The sequence below is a fragment of the Microcebus murinus genome, chromosome 20, assembly GCF_040939455.1.
Source record: "Microcebus murinus isolate Inina chromosome 20, M.murinus_Inina_mat1.0, whole genome shotgun sequence".
NCBI lineage: Eukaryota > Metazoa > Chordata > Mammalia > Primates > Cheirogaleidae > Microcebus > Microcebus murinus.
Genome location: NC_134123.1, coordinates 30,394,093 through 30,412,733, shown reverse-complemented (window position 1 = coordinate 30,412,733; position 18,641 = coordinate 30,394,093). Strand labels below are relative to the sequence as shown.

The 18,641-nt window shown below is 44.0% G+C and overlaps 1 protein-coding gene across 1 annotated transcript; it reads left to right on the top strand.

The window, feature by feature from the left end:
• The first annotated feature begins 4,986 nt into the window (after positions 1-4,986).
• SDR42E1 (short chain dehydrogenase/reductase family 42E, member 1) lies at positions 4,987-14,298 on the top strand. The gene is given in 3 exon segments (XM_075995817.1): positions 4,987-5,119; positions 11,913-12,005; positions 12,985-14,298. Coding segments are annotated over 2 exon segments (1,182 nt in total). The 5' UTR covers positions 4,987-5,119; positions 11,913-11,937; the 3' UTR covers positions 14,099-14,298.
• The last annotated feature ends 4,343 nt before the right edge of the window (positions 14,299-18,641 follow it).

Here is an 18,641-nt window from a genome sequence, read left to right as displayed (position 1 = left end):
ATACCATAGTGGAGTGAGAGAATTATGTTTATTTTTCTAAGGCAGTGGCTCCTAAATGTTTACCCACATTGATTTTGCCACCCATGGGCATGTCCAAGGTCATGGGTCATCCTGCCCTCTCCTACTCAAACAACATTGAAATGAGAATCAGGTTAACGCTGTTGTAGCTGTAATCTTTTTTTAATGACAACTTTATTTGAGCTGTAACTCACATATCATATGATTTACCCAGGTAAAGTGTCCAAATCAGCAGCTTTTAGTATTCACAGAGTTGTACAACCATCATTCTATTTCATGATGGTTGAAATACAAATAGCAGAAACCCATGAGCAGTCACAACACATTTCATGCTGCTCTGATTTGGATATTGGACTCCTCCAAATGTTGTGTTGAAATTTGATCCCCAGTGTTGGAGGTGGGGCATGATGGCAGGTGTTTGGGTCCAATGGGAAATCCCTTAGGATTGGCTTGGTGCTGTCAGCCAGGTAATGAGCGAATTCTTGCTCCAGTCGTTAACACAAGAGCTTGTTGTTTCTAACAGCCTGGCACCTCCCTCCCTTCTCTCTTGCTTCCACTCTCAGCACGTGATCTCTGCACATGCCATCCCTACTTCACCTTCTGCCATGAGTGGAGGCAGCCTGAAGCCCTCTCCAGAAGCAGATATTGGCACCATGCAGCCTGCAGAACCATGAGCCTAATTAACCTCTTTCCTTTATAAATTACCTAGCCTCAGGTATTCCTTTTTAGCAACACAAATGGATTAAGACACACCCAACTCCCCCACAACACAACATTATTTTTATTCTTTCATGGCAAACATATGTTGTTCTACTATCTTGTATTAGTATAAAGGCTAAACTGCTGTAAAAAAGCAAATCTTCAAAATATAGGGGCACAAACATATGCATGTGATAAAATTGTAGAGAAACTAAACACAGACACATACATGCACAAGCGAGTACAAGTACAACAAGAAATCTAAGATCTATGGATTATATCAATGTCCATATCTTGGTTGTAATATTATACTACAGTTTTGGAAAATGTTATCATTGGGGAAAACTGAGGAAAGTGTATGCAGGAGCTCTCTGTATTATTTCTTGCAACAGCATGTGATCTACAATTATTTCAATTAAAAAGAGATAGTGGCATAAATAACAGTACAGGTAATCTAGGTTGGTGAGACTGGTGAGACAGCTCCACTCCACAAGGTCATTCAGGGATCCAGGTTCCTTCTGTCTTGTTGCTCCAATATTCCCCAGGGGCACTATGCTCGTGTACAGGGTTGACCCTGAGTTACTGACAAAACTGGGTTTCTGTCCCTGAGAAGAAAGAAAAGAGGGCAATTGATTTCCTTCCAAGCATGTGATGCAGAAATTGCAGGCATCACTCCATTCACATATATTGGTAAATACTTAGCCATGGGGGTACACCTAGCTGCAGGGGAGGCTGGTAAGTAGAGTTTTTATTCTAGATGGTCATGTGTTAGTAAAACACCATTATTATGGAAGAAGGAAAAGACATCTTTTGGGTAACAACCAACAATCTTCCACAAAGCACAAACTGGTTTTGTTTGTTGGTGTAGTGATTATGTTCTTTGGTCTGTGCTACAAATCCCTTCTTTTGGAAACCACATCTGTCTGACATGTTCTATAATCATCTTTCTCTATCCAGAGCTGAGAGATGAGAAGACAGAGCTCTGATGATGTTTGAAGTCCTAAAGCTACATCCACTGTCTGAGCTCTGGTTACAGAAGCCAGTCCTTCCTACCTTTGATTTATCTATATTGGGATGGATTTCTATGATTCTCAACCCAAAGAGACCTGGTTTAAATAGTTGCTATCTGGACTCCTCAGTACCTGAAACCACTAAGGAACAGAAGTAGCAAACATAACCTTCACTGTCTCAGGGGTTCCCTTGTGTCCTAGAAGAGCTACAAATGCTTGATTCCCAAACGGTGAGAGCCCTTGGCCAGGACGCTCAAAATAACACGTAGATTTGATCAGCACTATTTAAACACTTAGTTTAATCAGTACTAAGACAGGCATGGGTAATAATAATGAGATATTTTTAAAGTTTCTTAAAGGAAAAAGCAAAAAGCATTGACCCAAATAGGATGTGTGATACTTCTTAATAAGTGCTATAAATGCTTATAAAAGAAAGTTAAGATGCTTAATTGCTGAATAAATGAAATATAAACATTCATTATATTGCTCGGGGAGTTCTTTAATATATAATGGGAAAAAACATTTTATCAAATGTCCTGTAAGTGACAAATGCTTGTTTTCTTTTCTAACACAAGTCAATTCCTGAAGCCATTAACCTTCATTTAAGTATAGCTCAATTTTTTCTGTTTATTCCCTTTTAATTTTTTTTTTTCATTAGTGAGAGAAAACAGGTTTGCCCAGGAGATAGAGCTGCATAGCAGAAACAACATGGAGTGTAGTGGAATTTAGAGTCAGAAGCCTTGGCTTTTAATCCAGCTCTGTCATTTATTTGTTCTGTGAGCCTAAGCAAGTCACTTAACCTCACTTGGTTTCTAGGTATAGTGTGGGACTATTAAAGGAACTCTCTTAGCCACCTCAGAGAGTCGTTGTGGGGCTACTACTAAGTCACAGCACTTCTAAGGCAGTGCTCCTCAGCCTCTACTGGACTCAGGAATTGCCTGGAGATTTTGCTAAAATTCAGATTTTTATTTATTAACCCTAGAGTGGGACCTAAAACCCAACATTTCAAATAAGCTCCCAGGAGATGTTGATGTTACTGGTCCACGTTTTTGGATAGCAAAGTTTTAGGGTCTCCGCCAAGCTCACAATACTTTCCTTTCTTTAGAAACTGCCCCGGCTTATAGCAGTGGCCCATTAATCATTGTTCTTGTACCTCTTTGCCATAGCTGACTATAGTGGAAGTGATTTCTGATCCAAGCTGGGCCAAAGGGTCTCATCTGCAAGCCTCAGGTTTTGAACAGAAACAACCAGAAACGTGACGTTTATTCACTTGCTGATTCATTTAGCAATTTAAAAAATTCTCTCTCTATGCCAGACACTATAATAGGCAGTGAAGATATTCAGTTAATAAAGCAGGTCTCTGCCCTCACGGAGCTTTCATTCTAATAATATGCAAGATGATTTCCAATGGGCTAAGTGTTATAGAGGGATTGCAGAATTTCAAGGGGGTGCAGGAGACTTTAAACAGGGGTGTTGGGAAAAGTCAAGCTCTTATTTCCCCTTCTGCAGTGACCTTGGTGGCCAAGGGTGGACTATGATGGCATAATAAATGAAGGAAGCCTGGGTCCCTGCATGACTGGGTAGAGCAGACACTCTCTCCTTTCCTGCAGATCGAATTAGACTGTGACCAGAGCAAGAAATATACTTTTGTCTCACTATAGCATTGAGATTGCAGGGCTCACTATTACATAAGCTAGCTCTTCTTGCCATAAATACATGTTGTTCAACTCTTTTTGAGATTCTAAAAATTGCCCCTTTTTCACTTGCATTAGCTAGAGCTGCTCTCTACTACTTATAACCCAACGATCCTTAATATCAATATCTGTGAGAATTCGATGAACTAATAGGCATTAACGTGCTTTGTAATGTATAAAGTATTGTACACCTGTGAAGAATTATGACAGCAAACTGATCTTCCCGAAATGCAACCACTGTCTGCATATATTATTGGTGGAAACAAAACCAAACAAGCATCGACATATAAACTCACCTTGAGATCAATTTCTTTCTCTAGTCATTTCCATCTTAGATTTCTTGTTCAGAGATTTACAAAATCAACTCACTAAATTGCAATGGAAGCTAAGGAAGTAATTATAAAGTGTGTAATTTTCCTTTAAAACATATGTGCTTATATTTTAAAAGAGTACTTACTGGCACAAGAATATTAACATTTAAATTCACCACTTCTCATGTTTAGCAACACACAGTGAATCTGGTATCCCTCAAAGGATCCTGAAATCCCCAAAAGGAAACTTATCCCTGTACTGCATCCTCAGGGGGTCTTTTTCTTCTTTGGCTGGGTGGGGAGGGAGGTCTCAAGAGCATATAGCTTGTCTCCCAGCCCCCCAAGTTCCCTTCCTCTTCTCTTTTAATGTTTATGTATCCTGAGCAAACACTGCAAAACTGTCACTTAAGACTACTTGGTTCAACCATCCTCAGTCTTCTAAGACTTAGGGCTGGATCACAACTGGGGACAAAACCAACAAGCATGCCATAGGGGCCATCAGAGTGGCTAATGCCAGAGACTTGGCCTTCTTCACCTCGCCTTCATTTATTTTCATATTCCAGGACTCAAGTTTGTCCTGCAACTGTGTTCTTAGTGAAAACTGAGCAGATGATGTAATTCACATGAGCCTCTTTGAGTCTGAATTTGGTACCCGTTCTATAGGAAAGTGCAGTATATGAAGCCAAAACCTCCATCCTTCAAGCCACTAAAATGAAATCCTCCCCAGCAAGGAGTCTGTTGTAGGGCACGGGTGCACATGTGCAGAGAAGATGCAACCTTCCCTAGAACCCACTCATGAAGAGGAGACAAAAGATGGGCCTCTCAGGGAAGCCTTTGAATGAGAATACCAACCTTCCTTTCTATCTGCCTTTTAAGTCATTGGTTCCTTCAGCAACAAAGGTTAGTCTTGGCATCATTGCTTGCTTGGGGACCAGAACAAGTGGAGCTGGAAAAACAAGTAAAACCAAGGGACACATCCATCACCCACCCATCCAAGCAATGCCAAGCTGAGCATCTCCCTTTATCAGTCACTGTGCTCATGCATAGGTACACAAAGACGCAGGTGGGTGTCTTAAAGCAAAAAGTGAAGGTGGGAAGAGCGGTTGACGTGACCTATAAGGATTCCCACGACGGTGGAACACACGAGCTGGCAACGTGGGGGAGACTGCCACGAAGTGGACCTGCGCGCCAGCACAGGTGAGGCTAGACCGCAAACCCGCGCACCATGGAGATGCGGAGACCTCCGGGCTGCCTAGAGAGGCCCGGAAGTGGCTCCAGGAGACCGGTCCGACGGCTCTGGCGGCTGAGCTAGGGCGACTGGCGGCTGAGGAGACCTGGGTAGTCTCTCTTCGCGCAGGAGCGGGCGGCGACCTCGTCTGCGGCTGCTGTGAGTGGGCCAGGGTCGGGAGGGCAGCCGCCCCTTCGCGGGGACCCTGCGGGCCCGCCTCGGCCCGGAAGGCGCCCCCGTGGGGCCGCGCGCGCGTCGCGGGGCGCTGAGGGCGGCAGGTGGCAGCCTCCGGGGGCGGCGGGGACGGCGGGGACGGCGGGGACGGCGGGGAGAACCATCCCCTTCAGTCCTCTCCCTGATTCCAAGGAGCCGGGCTCAGCTTGGCTTTCTAGAATGTCGCTGAGGCCTCAAACCGGTTCTCCTCATTTTTTTTTTGTTTTGTTTTGTTTTCTTTTTAAAGACATCAGGCCCCAGGCTCAGAGCGTTCAACAGGTACCTTGCTAAACTTGCTTCCTCTTTTTGATCTTCTTCGCACTTTGGGGGAAGAATCACCTTCTCTTTATGACAGGTTCTGGTTTCCCACTTTGCTCACAGTGCCAAGGTGGCGCTCAGGCCAAGGTGGCACTGTGAGGTTGTCACGTAAGATGAATGTATTTATTGTAAAAAGGTAAGTGGGACTTAAAACCCCAGAGGTGAGTGATAGTACCAGATGTACCAGGTATGACCGAAATTGTGAAGGTGACAAAATAGTGACCTAAGAGAACACACACTGTTCCAGCCCTGCCGTGAGGCGTTGTACCTTGTGGTTAAGAGTGGTACAGACCTGGCTTCGAGACTTGGATCCAGCCCAGCCACTTACGACTTGCGTAATTTGTAGGCAAGGTTCTTAACCTCTGAGCCATTTTCCTCATCTCTGAAAAGCTAATGGTGATACTAGTAACTACCAGGGAACATTGTCTTGTGACTTAAATGGTAAACCTTTAAAATGCCCAGCCCATAATAAATGTAGCCATGATGGTGGTGGTTTTCATTTTAGGGAGGAGGAGGAAGTAGGATCAGAGAGGTTCAGTGAGTTGCCCAGGGTTGCGCAGGGACTTGGTAGGAAAGCCAAGTGTAGGGCCCCAGATTTTCTGACTTCCAACCTAGGAATCTTAAGCCTGCATCACTGCTGCTTTGGCCTCGTGGTAGGAGATAGGGGTCCTCCAGAAACTGGAGGACCCCTACGAGGCTGAAGAATTTGTGAACTGTAAAAGCCCACACAGGACTCAGGTCAGGGACACTGCACAGCTCCAGGTGCTCCTGAGGTTGAGCCATAAACTATGGAGTCAGTTGCGCCTGGATGAGGGGTACAGATCCCTGCTCTACCATTTGCTAGCTGTAGGACTTGGGGGTTAGTCACTTTGTGTCTCGGAGCTTCAGTTTGCTCATCTGTAAAATGGGGTTAACAAATTAGTGCTCATCGCACAGGGTTGTTATAAGCATCAAGTGAAATAATTTGTGGACGGAGTATCGCTCAGTGCCTGGCACGGAGTAAGTGTTAAATAAATGGTAGCTGATATTACTTCAATTTGTTGCAGTGGCAAACTGCTGACCTAGTGAGGGAAGTACAAGTGTAGTACTCCATGCATATGTGGCAGAAAGAGGCATTTGAAGAGCTTGCAAAATATTCATCACATTTGGATTTTCTGGGTCTACATTCTGCCAGCTGTACCTTGTCCCTGCAGATATTGCTGGTCTGTGCTTACATGGAGTTTATATGGTAATTTGGGAAAGAGATGGGAAACGCCAATTATAAAATTATTTCTTTTGTCATCAGCATTGTGAAGAATTTCAGGGATCTTTTGTGCAACAGATATTAATATCTGGATAAAAGGAGTTTGAATGCAGCTGAACAAGATTTGGTACACCTAAGGTGATGATCCTGAATTAAAGACAGCTGCCCTGCTACCTAGAGTTATATTCAAAACTGCGTCCACAAATACCCGTCTCTGTTATGAGTATACCTATTTTCCACTAATGCTGTGTCCTTAGTTAATTTTCTTCCCAACTATGTCTGGCTGTATAGGTTTTATACCTCACATCCCTTTCATCTCTATCAGGGTTCCTCTCCTTATGGTCTCTAACTACTTCATCTTTATTGCTTTGACTACTTTATATTAAACACGAGTAATTTTCAGATCACACATGGAATTTGAACAGCATTATTTGATAAGCCCTCCAGCTTCAGTATATTTTCCAGGTCTCCATATAGTAAGAATACAGTTACCTTTTATTAATACCTTTGGTCAGTACTTGTGCAGCAATTTAAAACACCTAATCATAGAGTTATACTACTTGCAGGTATTTTTATCTTTCTTAAGGTAAATATAGTAATTTTTTATTTTTATGGAAACAACCTTAAATTCTCTCTGTTGCATACTTTCTCTTGGTGAAATGCTAATGGTACCTAGATTTCTACATTGCTTTATAATACCAGAGGGTTAGTAGCATCATAACCCTAAACTCATAGGAATGAAGGAACTGTGTGCATAATCTAAGGCTCTTATTGCTGATCTTTAGCATTTAATTAGGTCTTTGTAAATCTAAAGTACTCCCAGTCATCTTTTATTAGTTTCTTCTCATAACTTCCCTGTGAGATGTCAACTTTATTACCCTCACTTTACCTTAGTGTTATCAGGAGGTCAGGCAGATTTTAAATTCCTTTTTTTTTTTTCCTGTTTGTAATTAAGATTCCATCTTCTTGATCACGTGCTTAACTTTAACCTGTATCTGCTAAAATGACTGTTCAGGTCAGAGATAACCCTCCACCCCGGAGGAAAGCAATTACTGAGTAAAGGCACATTTCAGAAGAGCCTTCAAGCAATTGCCATTATAAAGGCAGATCTGAGTGCCCAGTCCTAGAAGGAATCAGATGGAAACTAATTATTAAACAGAAGCTGTAAAATATGAAAATTGGGCAGCTGGTTGAAGAAAAACTGTGTATACTCTTTTCTCCCTTCTGGTTTAGTGTTCATGAGAATTTCCTGGGGTTTTCTATGAAATGTGTTTGCTGAGATGTTTAATGTGCTTATTGGTGTAGGGGACCAGGAAGGAAGGAGGTGGCTGCCTGGCAGTACCATTAACGGCTGGTAACTGCGAAAAGTCATCCTGACCTGGTGGGTAGGCTTCTTTTCGTTGCTGTTTGTTTTGTTAAATTATTAATTTTTCTTACCTTTCACATCTGACCCCCCTGATAAGGTTGGTAATACACGTTCTTGCCTCAGATCATTCTGGAACTAGTTGGAAGGTAATGAGTAGCATCAATAGGCCTGGCAGGCTTCTGAAGCATTAATAATCTGAAACTGTGCATTGCTGACTTGATTAATGTGCACACGAACCATGATTGACCTGTGGTCTTGTAACTGGACTGGAATGTGTAATTTTAAAAACAAAAGATAATTAGAGATTAGGAAGCATTTCTGTTGGAATTTTTTAATTGGGCTCTTGGAGGCCTGTCCATTTTCTGAATCCCTTACAGTGGAATTCTTATAGAGATATGAAGAATAGCTTTTTAAACTCTGTTATCTGGCATCCTGTTAATCAAAACTCTATTAACCAGATGATCATTTCCAGAACCTGCTGTTTCAGTTAATGACTTCACCTTTCTCCAGCTTCACCTGGATGCTGCCTGCTGCTGCTTCATTCGGGTGCTCACCAGCCCTCACCCCGATTGCAGCTGAGCACACTGGCATTTCGTCCTGATCGATAACCCTCCAGCCTAGATCCTAATCTCCTCTTCCCTGGACCCTGGCCTGTTTCTAGGCTCTCTGTCCTCCAGAGGAAGCTTGCTCTTTCACAGGAACCAAGGTTATCCTGCCAGTTCCCTGATGTAAACCTACAGAGACTTTCTATTATCTGCAAGATGGAGTTCAGATTCCCCAGAAGGAGAGGAAGGGCTGTCTCCAGCTAACCCCAGGCTATCTTTCCACCCTAAAGCCCCAGCTACATCAGCCATAGCAGACTGGCCATATTACTTGTCCAACACAGCCTTCCCTGTTGCTGGTCCATTTATTTATGATGTTCTCTCAGCCTATAATAATCTTCTTCTCAGCCTACCTGAATCCTCCCGTGGTCCCTGTAGCTCTAAAGCTCACTCTTCCATGAAGTCTTCTGATCTGCCCCGGCAGAGTCAGTCTCCCCACCCCACCTCAGCGTTTCCACAACACTTTTTTTATACCAACATTATAACAGTCATCTTGTTTTCACCTTTTTTGCCTTGTCCCTTAGATATTTAGAGGAACCTCTCTCCTCTGGTGTAAGCTCCAGAACTCAGGAGCTCTGTCCCATTTAGCTTTGTGTCTTTTTTATTCCATAACCCAGCACTTTTGAGGAGATGGGTGGGGGGGTACGTTAAGTTAAAATGGCAGCATTAAGTGTCATGCATGGCGATGACTCTTAGACACTGCAGGGCCCTGCATAATTTGTGCCCATCACATTTTTACTAAATTGGAAATATTTTACAGAATTCAGAATCATCCATAAATTCAACAAATATTGAATATCTACTGTGTTCTGGGTTCTGGTTAGGGACACCCCAGAAGGTAGAAGGTCTCAGTTCTCATGGAACTTACATTCTGTGGGGAGGAGATCAATAATGAAAATGTAAATAGTTTGAGATTGTGTAATATACCGTGGGGAAAACAAGCAGCATGGAGGTTTTGGAGGCTTTGTTAGGGTGATCAGAGAAGCCTCTCTAGGTGAATGACATGTGAGTGGACTGAAATATTGAGACACAGGCAAGGACCTGGTGGCACAGCATGTCACACTGAGGTGAGAACAAGAAGTGCTAATGACCTAGTTATAGAGGTGAATTTAAGAAGTCTGGATTGAGGCATCGAAAACTGATGTCTGCTGTTTTTGGAAACAGCATTCGTGACAAAATCATGCGATTACATTAAATAATAGAATTGACTACATTTGGTTTTGTGGCTACTTCAAATCCAAATGGGAGAGTTCTGCACTCAGAAAACAATAGAATCATCAGGTATATTGAAAGCATACTGGTGCATTCATTCTTCATGCATTTTCTTGTGAGCCCAACTGTGGCAGTTGTTTAGTGGAACCTTTAGAATCCATTAGTCATCCTCCACACCAAAGTTTTGCTCAATTTCCCTCGTATTTCTTACTCTTCTCTTCCGGGTACCCTCAGGCTACTGAGACAGTCACTTGCTGAACCTTGTTTTCAGTTGTCACACAGACTCATTCTCTCTGAACAATATGATTAGCCTCACTGGCAATCTGATCCACTTGTACAGGTATGCAGAAGAACTTGTCAGGCTCTTTGTAACCCTGTGCTTTTGAGAGCTCTAATCATGGCAGTTGGGAATGTCATGGAACAATCAAACCCCCAAACTTTAGAGCTTGAAGAAAAGGAAATTTGAGAAAGGACATCTGTTGAGTGCCTACACTATGTCAGGCATTTTGTTGGACATTTTTAATACATTATCCCGTTTGATCTTCATAAGCCTGTGAGCTTATTATCAACTCCACTTTTTAGATGAAGGAACAGGTCAGAGTGATTAACTGTCCCAGGGTCACACAACTTGTAAGTGGATTCCTAGTGGTTAAGTATATGAATTCTTAGGGCCAAACTGCCACTGGATGTGAGTCCAGGTAAGCTTGGGAAAGTTATTTACTAACGTCACTCTGCTTCATTTTCCTCAGCTGAAAAACAGGGTACTAATAGTAATTTCCTGCTAAGATTATTAAAAGGATTAAATAGCTTATAAATACTCAGCATGCTGCCTGGTACACGTAGCAAGCACTGTTTGTCATTTGTTATTTCCACTGTGTTTGTTATTTCCACTGTTTGTCATTTGTTATTTCCACTGTACTGAGCTGCTTCTTAGAAATCTTAGAGTTCTACAATACAGCACAGCACACAACTTGACAGAAGAGAAAGGTAAAGTCTGGAGAAGTGACATGTCTTGGCCACGGCCATGTAACCGTTTAGGGGCAGAGGCAAGATGTCTCAACTATGTGTTCCTGTCCCCCCGCCACCCAGTTTTCTTTCCTTGTTGAAACTCATTGACACAGTGCTGCGGCCAAAGTTGTAGGTGCCCTGCTGAGAGGAGACAGTGGTAGGGCTCTTGGTTGCTTGCAGTCTCCCTGCCTAATCACACCTCTGAGTGTCTCTCTTGGCTTGAGAGACAGAGAGAGAGAGTGTATTCCCAGTGCCTTTGAGGACCTCCTGATCCATTTCTCTCCTCTTATGTAGGAAGAATTTGGTGGCCCACTCTTTGCTTGTTTTATTTTGGAGAGAAGAGGTTCTTGGAGCCTTGAGAGGAATTTGGCAGGGGACACAGAAGAGAAGGGAGATAGAAGTGGGACTCCTCAAAGGCAGTGAGCACTGCACTTGGAGCATTTGTAAGATTGGGGGGGAGGTGTGGTTTGCTACATAAAGGAGTTTTTCCCTCTATTTTTTTAAGTATAGGTTTAATAAAACAGTATTGAACTATGCCACAGTGTACTATTTCAAATGAAAGATGTTGGAAGCTTCCTTTAGAGTTCTATCTTTGATTTTGTGGTGTATGGGGGAAAATGCCTTTCTACCAAATTTGAATGAATTTTTTTTTAAAAGGCTCTAATCTTTTCCAACAATTAATAATAATACCTTACATTTGAAAAGTGCTTTACGGTTTTTTAATCACTCCCAGGCACATTATCTTATTTAACCTTCACGTTGACCTTGTCAGGTAAGCAGAACAGGTATCACTGACCCATACTACATGTGAAGAAATTTGAAGCCAAGAAGTGAAGGGGGTGGCTAACGTCATATAGCTGTGACTAGACCCAGGTCTTATCTTCTGGTTCTGTTAGAGCATATTGGCCTTTTGCTTTTGTTAACTCAAAATTAAGGAGAATGACATTTGCATTTGGATCAGTAATAGCGCTGCATGCTTCTTTCTTACAGGATCAATTATCTTTTGCCTGTGCCCATGGACGCCGAAAAATCTCCAGCTGAAACTGTCCTCATTACAGGAGGAGGAGGTTATTTCGGTTTCTGGTCAGTGCATCTATAAAATATGCCCACGGAATTATTTTACTAGTAGTTGCCGGAAAATGTGTAGCTACTGTGCTTCCCCGAAAATAAGACATACCCATAAAATAAGCCCTGACAGGATTTCTAAGCATTTGCGCAATATAAGCCCTACCCCGAAAATAAGACCTAGTAGTGGGCATGGCTACGCAGCAAATCTGCACAACCCGTGCATTTCATTGCGGAGCGGGAAAGAAGACGAGCAGCCCTTCTCATCCGACCCATCGTGACAGCCACTATCCCAGAGGTGACCAGAAAGGTGAGGGCAGCCCCACCAACAAGGTCGGCTCCCCCTGTCAGGTCCCGGCCATCGTGTACGTGCTGCAAGCTGAGGCTTTGCAGGGAAAATAACACCTTCCCTGAAAATAAGCCCTAGGGTATCTTGAGGACAAATAAATATAAGGCCTTGTCTTATTTTTGGGGAAACACGGTATCAACTCTGACACTTAATACAGTGCAGACTTTTACTTGTTTATATAATGTTAAACCAGAAATAAACTGTGTTGCCTCACTGCTCATTGAAATTGAGAATACAGATATAAAGACTTTTTCTTAAAGTGGAATATAAGGCCATTAAATTGGGGAGGAGTGATTATTCACATCACTAAAAACAATTTAAAATAATAGCTATTCTTTCATAGTTATGTTATTATTCACAAATATTCCAAAAAAATGGATAGTGGGTCCTAGAACGGAGGGGGAAAATATCATATTGTATAATAGATGCCACCATTCCTCAAAGATAAAACCTCTGTCATTGTAATTTAAGCAGACAAGAGGATTCTCATGTTTGAAAATTTGAAGAATTAAGACTTGCACCAATGAACATATGAAGTCAGGGACTTAGAGTGGACTCCACCTTGATTGGTAAATTATTTTATATACTTCTAGGCACTCTTCACAGCTTAAGAGTGACTCGATCTAACTTTATTCTTTCTCCTTTCAGACTAGGCTGTGCTCTGAACCAGCAGGGAGTCCATGTGATTCTGTTTGACATCAACAGCCCTGCTGAAACCATTCCAGAAGGAATCAAGTTTGCACGGGGAGACATCCGCCACCTCTCTGACGTAGAGAATGCCTTCCAGGATGCGAACGTCACTTGTGTGTTCCATATTGCCTCTTATGGCATGTCAGGAAGGGAGCAACTCAATCGAAACCTGATCGAAGAAGTCAATGTGGGGGGCACAGATAATATCCTCCAGGCCTGTCGGAGGAGAGGGGTGCCCAGGTTAGTTTACACCAGCACTTTCAATGTCATCTTTGGAGGTCAAGTTATCAGAAACGGGGATGAATCTCTGCCTTACCTACCTCTTCACCTCCACCCCGATCACTACTCTCGGACCAAATCTATTGCGGAAAGGAAGGTGCTGGAGGCAAATGGTACGCTCCTGGAAACAGGTGATGGTGTCTTAAGAACCTGTGCTCTGAGGCCAGCTGGCATCTATGGGCCTGGAGAACGAAGGCACCTTCCCAGGATAGTGAGCTACATTGAGAGGGGGCTGTTCAAGTTTGTGTACGGGGATCCCGGGAGCCTGGTGGAGTTTGTCCATGTGGATAACTTGGTGCAGGCTCACATCCTGGCTTCAGAGGCCCTGAAAGCTGACAAGGGCTATATTGCCTCTGGGCAGCCCTACTTCATCTCAGATGGCAGACCAGTGAACAACTTCGAGTTCTTCCGGCCTCTGGTCGAGGGCTTGGGCTACACATTCCCATCCACCCGCCTGCCCCTATACCTCATCTACTGCTTTGCTTTCCTAACAGAGATGGCCCACTTCCTTCTGGGTCCACTCTACAACTTCCAGCCCTTCCTCACCCGCACTGAAGTTTATAAAACTGGTGTCACACATTATTTTAGCTTAGAGAAAGCCAAGAAAGAGCTAGGTTATGAGGCTCGGCCCTTTGACCTCCAGGAAGTAGTAGAATGGTTTAAAGCCCACGGTCACGGGAGAAGTCCTGGAAGTCATGGCTCAGAGTATCATGTTTGGGGAGGGCTGTTGGTCTTCTTCTTGGTTATAGCAGTTCTCACCTGGCTGCTGCCTTCTGTGATTCTGTTGCTGTGAAGGAGGGCCTGGAAATAAAGAGCTGGTCCCGCTTGCTGAGGTGGTTTTCAAGAAACATGGGTTTTAAAATCTATACTGTGCTATTATATCTGGTACCAAACTTTGGCTCTTAAAAATTGCTACTTAAGAAACGTAGATTAAATCTTTCTCACTTCCTTGCACTAATCCTGATGGCAGAATAAAAGAAGCAAAGTTTGAAATTTGGTTTCTTGCGTCCTGTTTTAGATCGGTGCGGGAAAGTCAGTTTGGAGCCATAGAGATGGGCATAGTTGGGTTGGAAATGTCTTACTTGAATTTCTCAGAAGGCAAAAATGTACTTATTTCTGTTTTATACATTCTGCATCTACTTAAAATGAACTAAAACTCAGACTGATGTGGTAATGGCAAAACACCATCAGTTTTGAAAATGTGCAAAAAACACCAAATTGTCCTTCTTGAAACATTTACTTTTCATGAAGTCACACTCTTCTGGTCTTTCTTCTTGTATCAGTTGCCTGTTGCTGCATAACAGATTACCCCAAAACATAACATCTTAAAACAACAAACCTTACCTTCCTGTTTCTGTAGGTCAGCCATCTGAGTGTGGCTTAACTGGGTAGTTCTTGCTCAGCTGAGGACTCAGCTGGTACCACAGTCACGTGAAAGCTGGACTGATAGCAGGGGACACTTCCAGGTTGGTTCACCCACGTGACTGTTGGCAGGAGGCCTCCGTTGCTCCCCACGTGAGCATCTCTAGTGCTGCTTAAACGTCCTCAGGGCGTGGCAAGTGATTTCCCCCAGAGCAGGGGTCCCAAGGGGTGAGATGGAAACTGCATTGTCCTTCATGACTTGCCTCAAATGTCACACTGTCACTCCACAGTGTGTTTGTTACACAGGTCAATCCTATTCATTGTGGGAGGGAAGCACACAAGGGTGTGAATATCAGAAGAGGGGATTGTTAGGGGCTGTCCCAGGGGCTGGGCTCTTGGCTGCAGCCGAGTCACCCTTCCACCCTTCCATTTCCACAAACGGTAGCCCACAATTGGCAGCTATGTAGCTTTCTCTGCCTGCCTCCTGCCGGTAGGGTTTTAGGAATCCACAGGCAGCTTTACATGTTGCCTTGTGGTCTCTTTCAGTTCAAGCTGGCAGCGTTACTGTGAATATTTTGAACACTTCATTGTTTCCTATGAGTCTTATTGCAGCAAAAGCCACATCGACAATCTATTGGAGAAAAGTCCTCTACCTTGAGCTTCTGCTCAGAAGGCTGAGGGGCAATGCCCTTAAGGTTCTTAGAAACCTTATTGTCTGAACAGCTCTGTTGAGATATCACATCTGGCCTTTCTGATTTTATAGCCACAACCTTAGTCATGCACTGTCATTCCCACAATGTCACGTTTATACACAGGTTAGCCCCATTCAATGTGGGCAGAGACTGCACAGGGACATGACTCCAGGAGGTGAAGTCACTGCAGGCCAGTGTGGCTCTGGCTGCCACACTCCTGCTTCTGAGTCTCGTCAGTTTTCTTACCATCTCCTCCACTCCAGTTTGAACAAGTGGACTTTCTCAGCACTCAGTCCTAGGCCCTTTTGTAATACCATATTTTCTCCCTAAGTGGTCTCAGCTCATGGCTTCAATTCCTATCTCTAATCTGAATATAAACTGCTGCATTTATGGTTCCAGACCATTCTTCTGGGCCCCAGTCTCATATTAACTTCTTCTACATCTCCACATGGATATCTCATGTGCATCTTTCAGTTAACATATCCAAATAGAGTTCATAATCCTCCCCCTACAAAAAAAAAAAAAAAAAAAAAAACTTCCTGCAGTATTTCTTTCCTTAGTAAATGTCTCCACTATCCACTGAATTTCTCATGCGAGAAATCTAGGATCATCTTCTCCTCCTTAACTTGGCACCCCGACCCTCTGTTTCAGCCCACTGATTTTGACCTAGTAATCATGCCTTAAAGCTGCCCAATGTACAGGTATTACCTAGACTCCAATAATAGCCTGTTCTTCCACCTGCTATCACTCCTGCCTCCCTTCAATCCAATCTCCACATCACAGTATAAAAATGCAATTCTTATGTCACTTCCCTGCTCAAAACTCTCCTTAGGTTTAGGTTGAGAATCCTCAGTATGACCCAAGAGCCTTGTCTGACCTGGCTGCTTGCCCACCTCTCCATGCCCATCTCACCCCAGCTTCTCTACCCCAGCTATGCCAAATCCTTGCAGGTTCCCAGGCTTCGAACTTCTCACGCTCTTCCCTCCTCCTTTTGGCCTGTGTAATGTTTATTCACATCTCAGCTTAAATCTCTTCCCCCAGAGGCCTTCCATGGTCCCAACAATTTCGGATTGGTCTTCCTGCTACAAGCTGTCATAGCACTCTGCCTCCTTTTTAATAGCATTTATCACAGCTGCAGTAACTTGTGCAATTATTTGGTAATGCCTATAAGCTCCATGAGGAGAGGAACTCTGTCTTGCTTCCCACTATACTCCTGATGCCTAGCACAAAGCAGGAGTTAGATGAGCATTTGTTGAACAAATGCTATTTTTCCTTCTGAGAGTGAACATGTAGATAATTTACTGTCTCTGATCTTTTGAAGACTAGGGAAAATAGCCAACCTACAGGAGAATTGTGTGTTAACTAAGTCAACACGAGGTGAGGTCTAGTAAGTGAGGTCATTGTGCATGTGATAGAGTGGAAATATTAAATGCTTTAAGATGTTCAGGGGCCAGGTGTGGTGGCTCATGCCTGTAATCCTAGCACTCTGGGAGGCCGAGGCGGGAGGATAGCTCGAGGTCAGGAGTTCTAGACCAGCCTGAGCAAGAGCCAGACCCCCGTCTCTACTAAAAATAGAAAGAAATTAGCTGGACAACTAAAAATATATAGAAAAAATTAGCTGGGCATGGTGGCGCATGGCTGTAGTCCCAGGTACTCAGGAGGCTGAGACAGAAGGATCGCTTGAGCCCAGGAGTTTGAGGTTGCTGTGAGCTAGGTTGATGCCATGGCACTCTAGCCTGGGCAACAGTGAGACTCTGTCTCCAGGAAAAAAAAAAAAAAAAAGATGTTCAGGGAAGGGGGAGGGATGCGGCACAGTGATGTGTCCTTTCTCCATCTCTCAGCTGAAAACTCACCACTCTAAGGACTTGGTTTTCTGAAAGGGAGTTCCCCTTCCCTTCTGCGGACAAGAGATGCCATAGTTAAGAAATTCCATTAGTTCTAGGGTTCCCAGCTGCTCTTACCTTCCTTTAACCTTGGACTGAATCACTCAAACCTGCATAAAGCAAGAAAATTTCACTCACACCTGGGCACACAGGGAAGCTCCTAGAAGCCTGGGCATAAGTCACCCAGCACGGCCACCTCGTCCACTGCTTCCAAGGAGTATTAAGGGGTTATCCACAAGCCTGAAGGAGGATCACAATGCAGAAAGGATGTGTGAGCAGCAAAGAGCCCTGTATTGGGACCCAAAGGTAATGCCCAAACTATCCATAGCTGCAAAGAGGAAGAGGGGTCTGGAAGGCTGCTGGGAATATTTATTATATTTTCTTACTGATGTTTCTGGTCATGGGGCAAACAGTGCTATGTTATGAGCAGTAGCAGTTACTAGAGGGCCAAAATGACTAATTCTGGCACCAAATTACCTATGCTATGGTATTTCTCAAGCCTATGGAATAGGCCTAAGGATTCTTTTTGAGAAAAGATTTTATTTTCCTACATCACCTAACAGGATAATTCTAAGGCGGCCAGTATTGCTTTCTTGTGACTGTTGGGGCATCTTCTACCTGACATTCCTTCCCCCATCTCCAGTTCATAGCCTCACAGGGTAGAGGAAGCCTGAAGAATTGTGTTCCCCAGCCCTGACCCACGGTGCCCCATGAGGCTAATGGTACCCCTGTGTCTGGGCTAGGCAGCCTTACTGAAGCTCTCACTGTTTGCTAGCGTCTCTTGCTTTGGAGAATGACACCTCCACTCCTTTTCGATGATGAAAACCCATTCCTAGCCCTTTCTGGGGGCTGACCTGCACGTGTAGGCCTGGCCAACCAGGAGACTCCCATCCTCTGACCGTAGTCATTGGGCCAAGATGGGCCAGTCAGCGTGCTCCCTTCAACTGTTCTCCCCAAGCTATTTAGAGAGGCGCTTTACTGCTAGGGGTGCTTCTTTGGGAAGATAGGCATTCAGAGCTGACATGGGTTCTCCTACCCTGAAGGAGAGGCCCTCGCTCTGACAGTGTTGTCTGGGATCCTGGACCCAGCTGTGTGCCAAGTAGAGCCAAGAAGTGGACGGGGAGGAGGTCCTTGTAAACAGCCTGGGGGCTCCGTGACCCCATCTGCCCATGCTGATCGTCCTGTCACGTGAGTCTCAGTACAACTTTCTTTTCTGCTTAAGGTCTTTTGAGTTGGATTTGTCTCCAGGAATTGACCGTGTCCTGGTGTATAGTGTCCACAGTCCTCTCCTGGCCTGGCCCGTGGTTTGCAAAGACATTCACTTTCCACTCACCTCTGTGCCCTCTTCTTTACAAAAGGGACCCTCTGTTGGCCCCTGGGTAGCTGAACATTTCCTGAA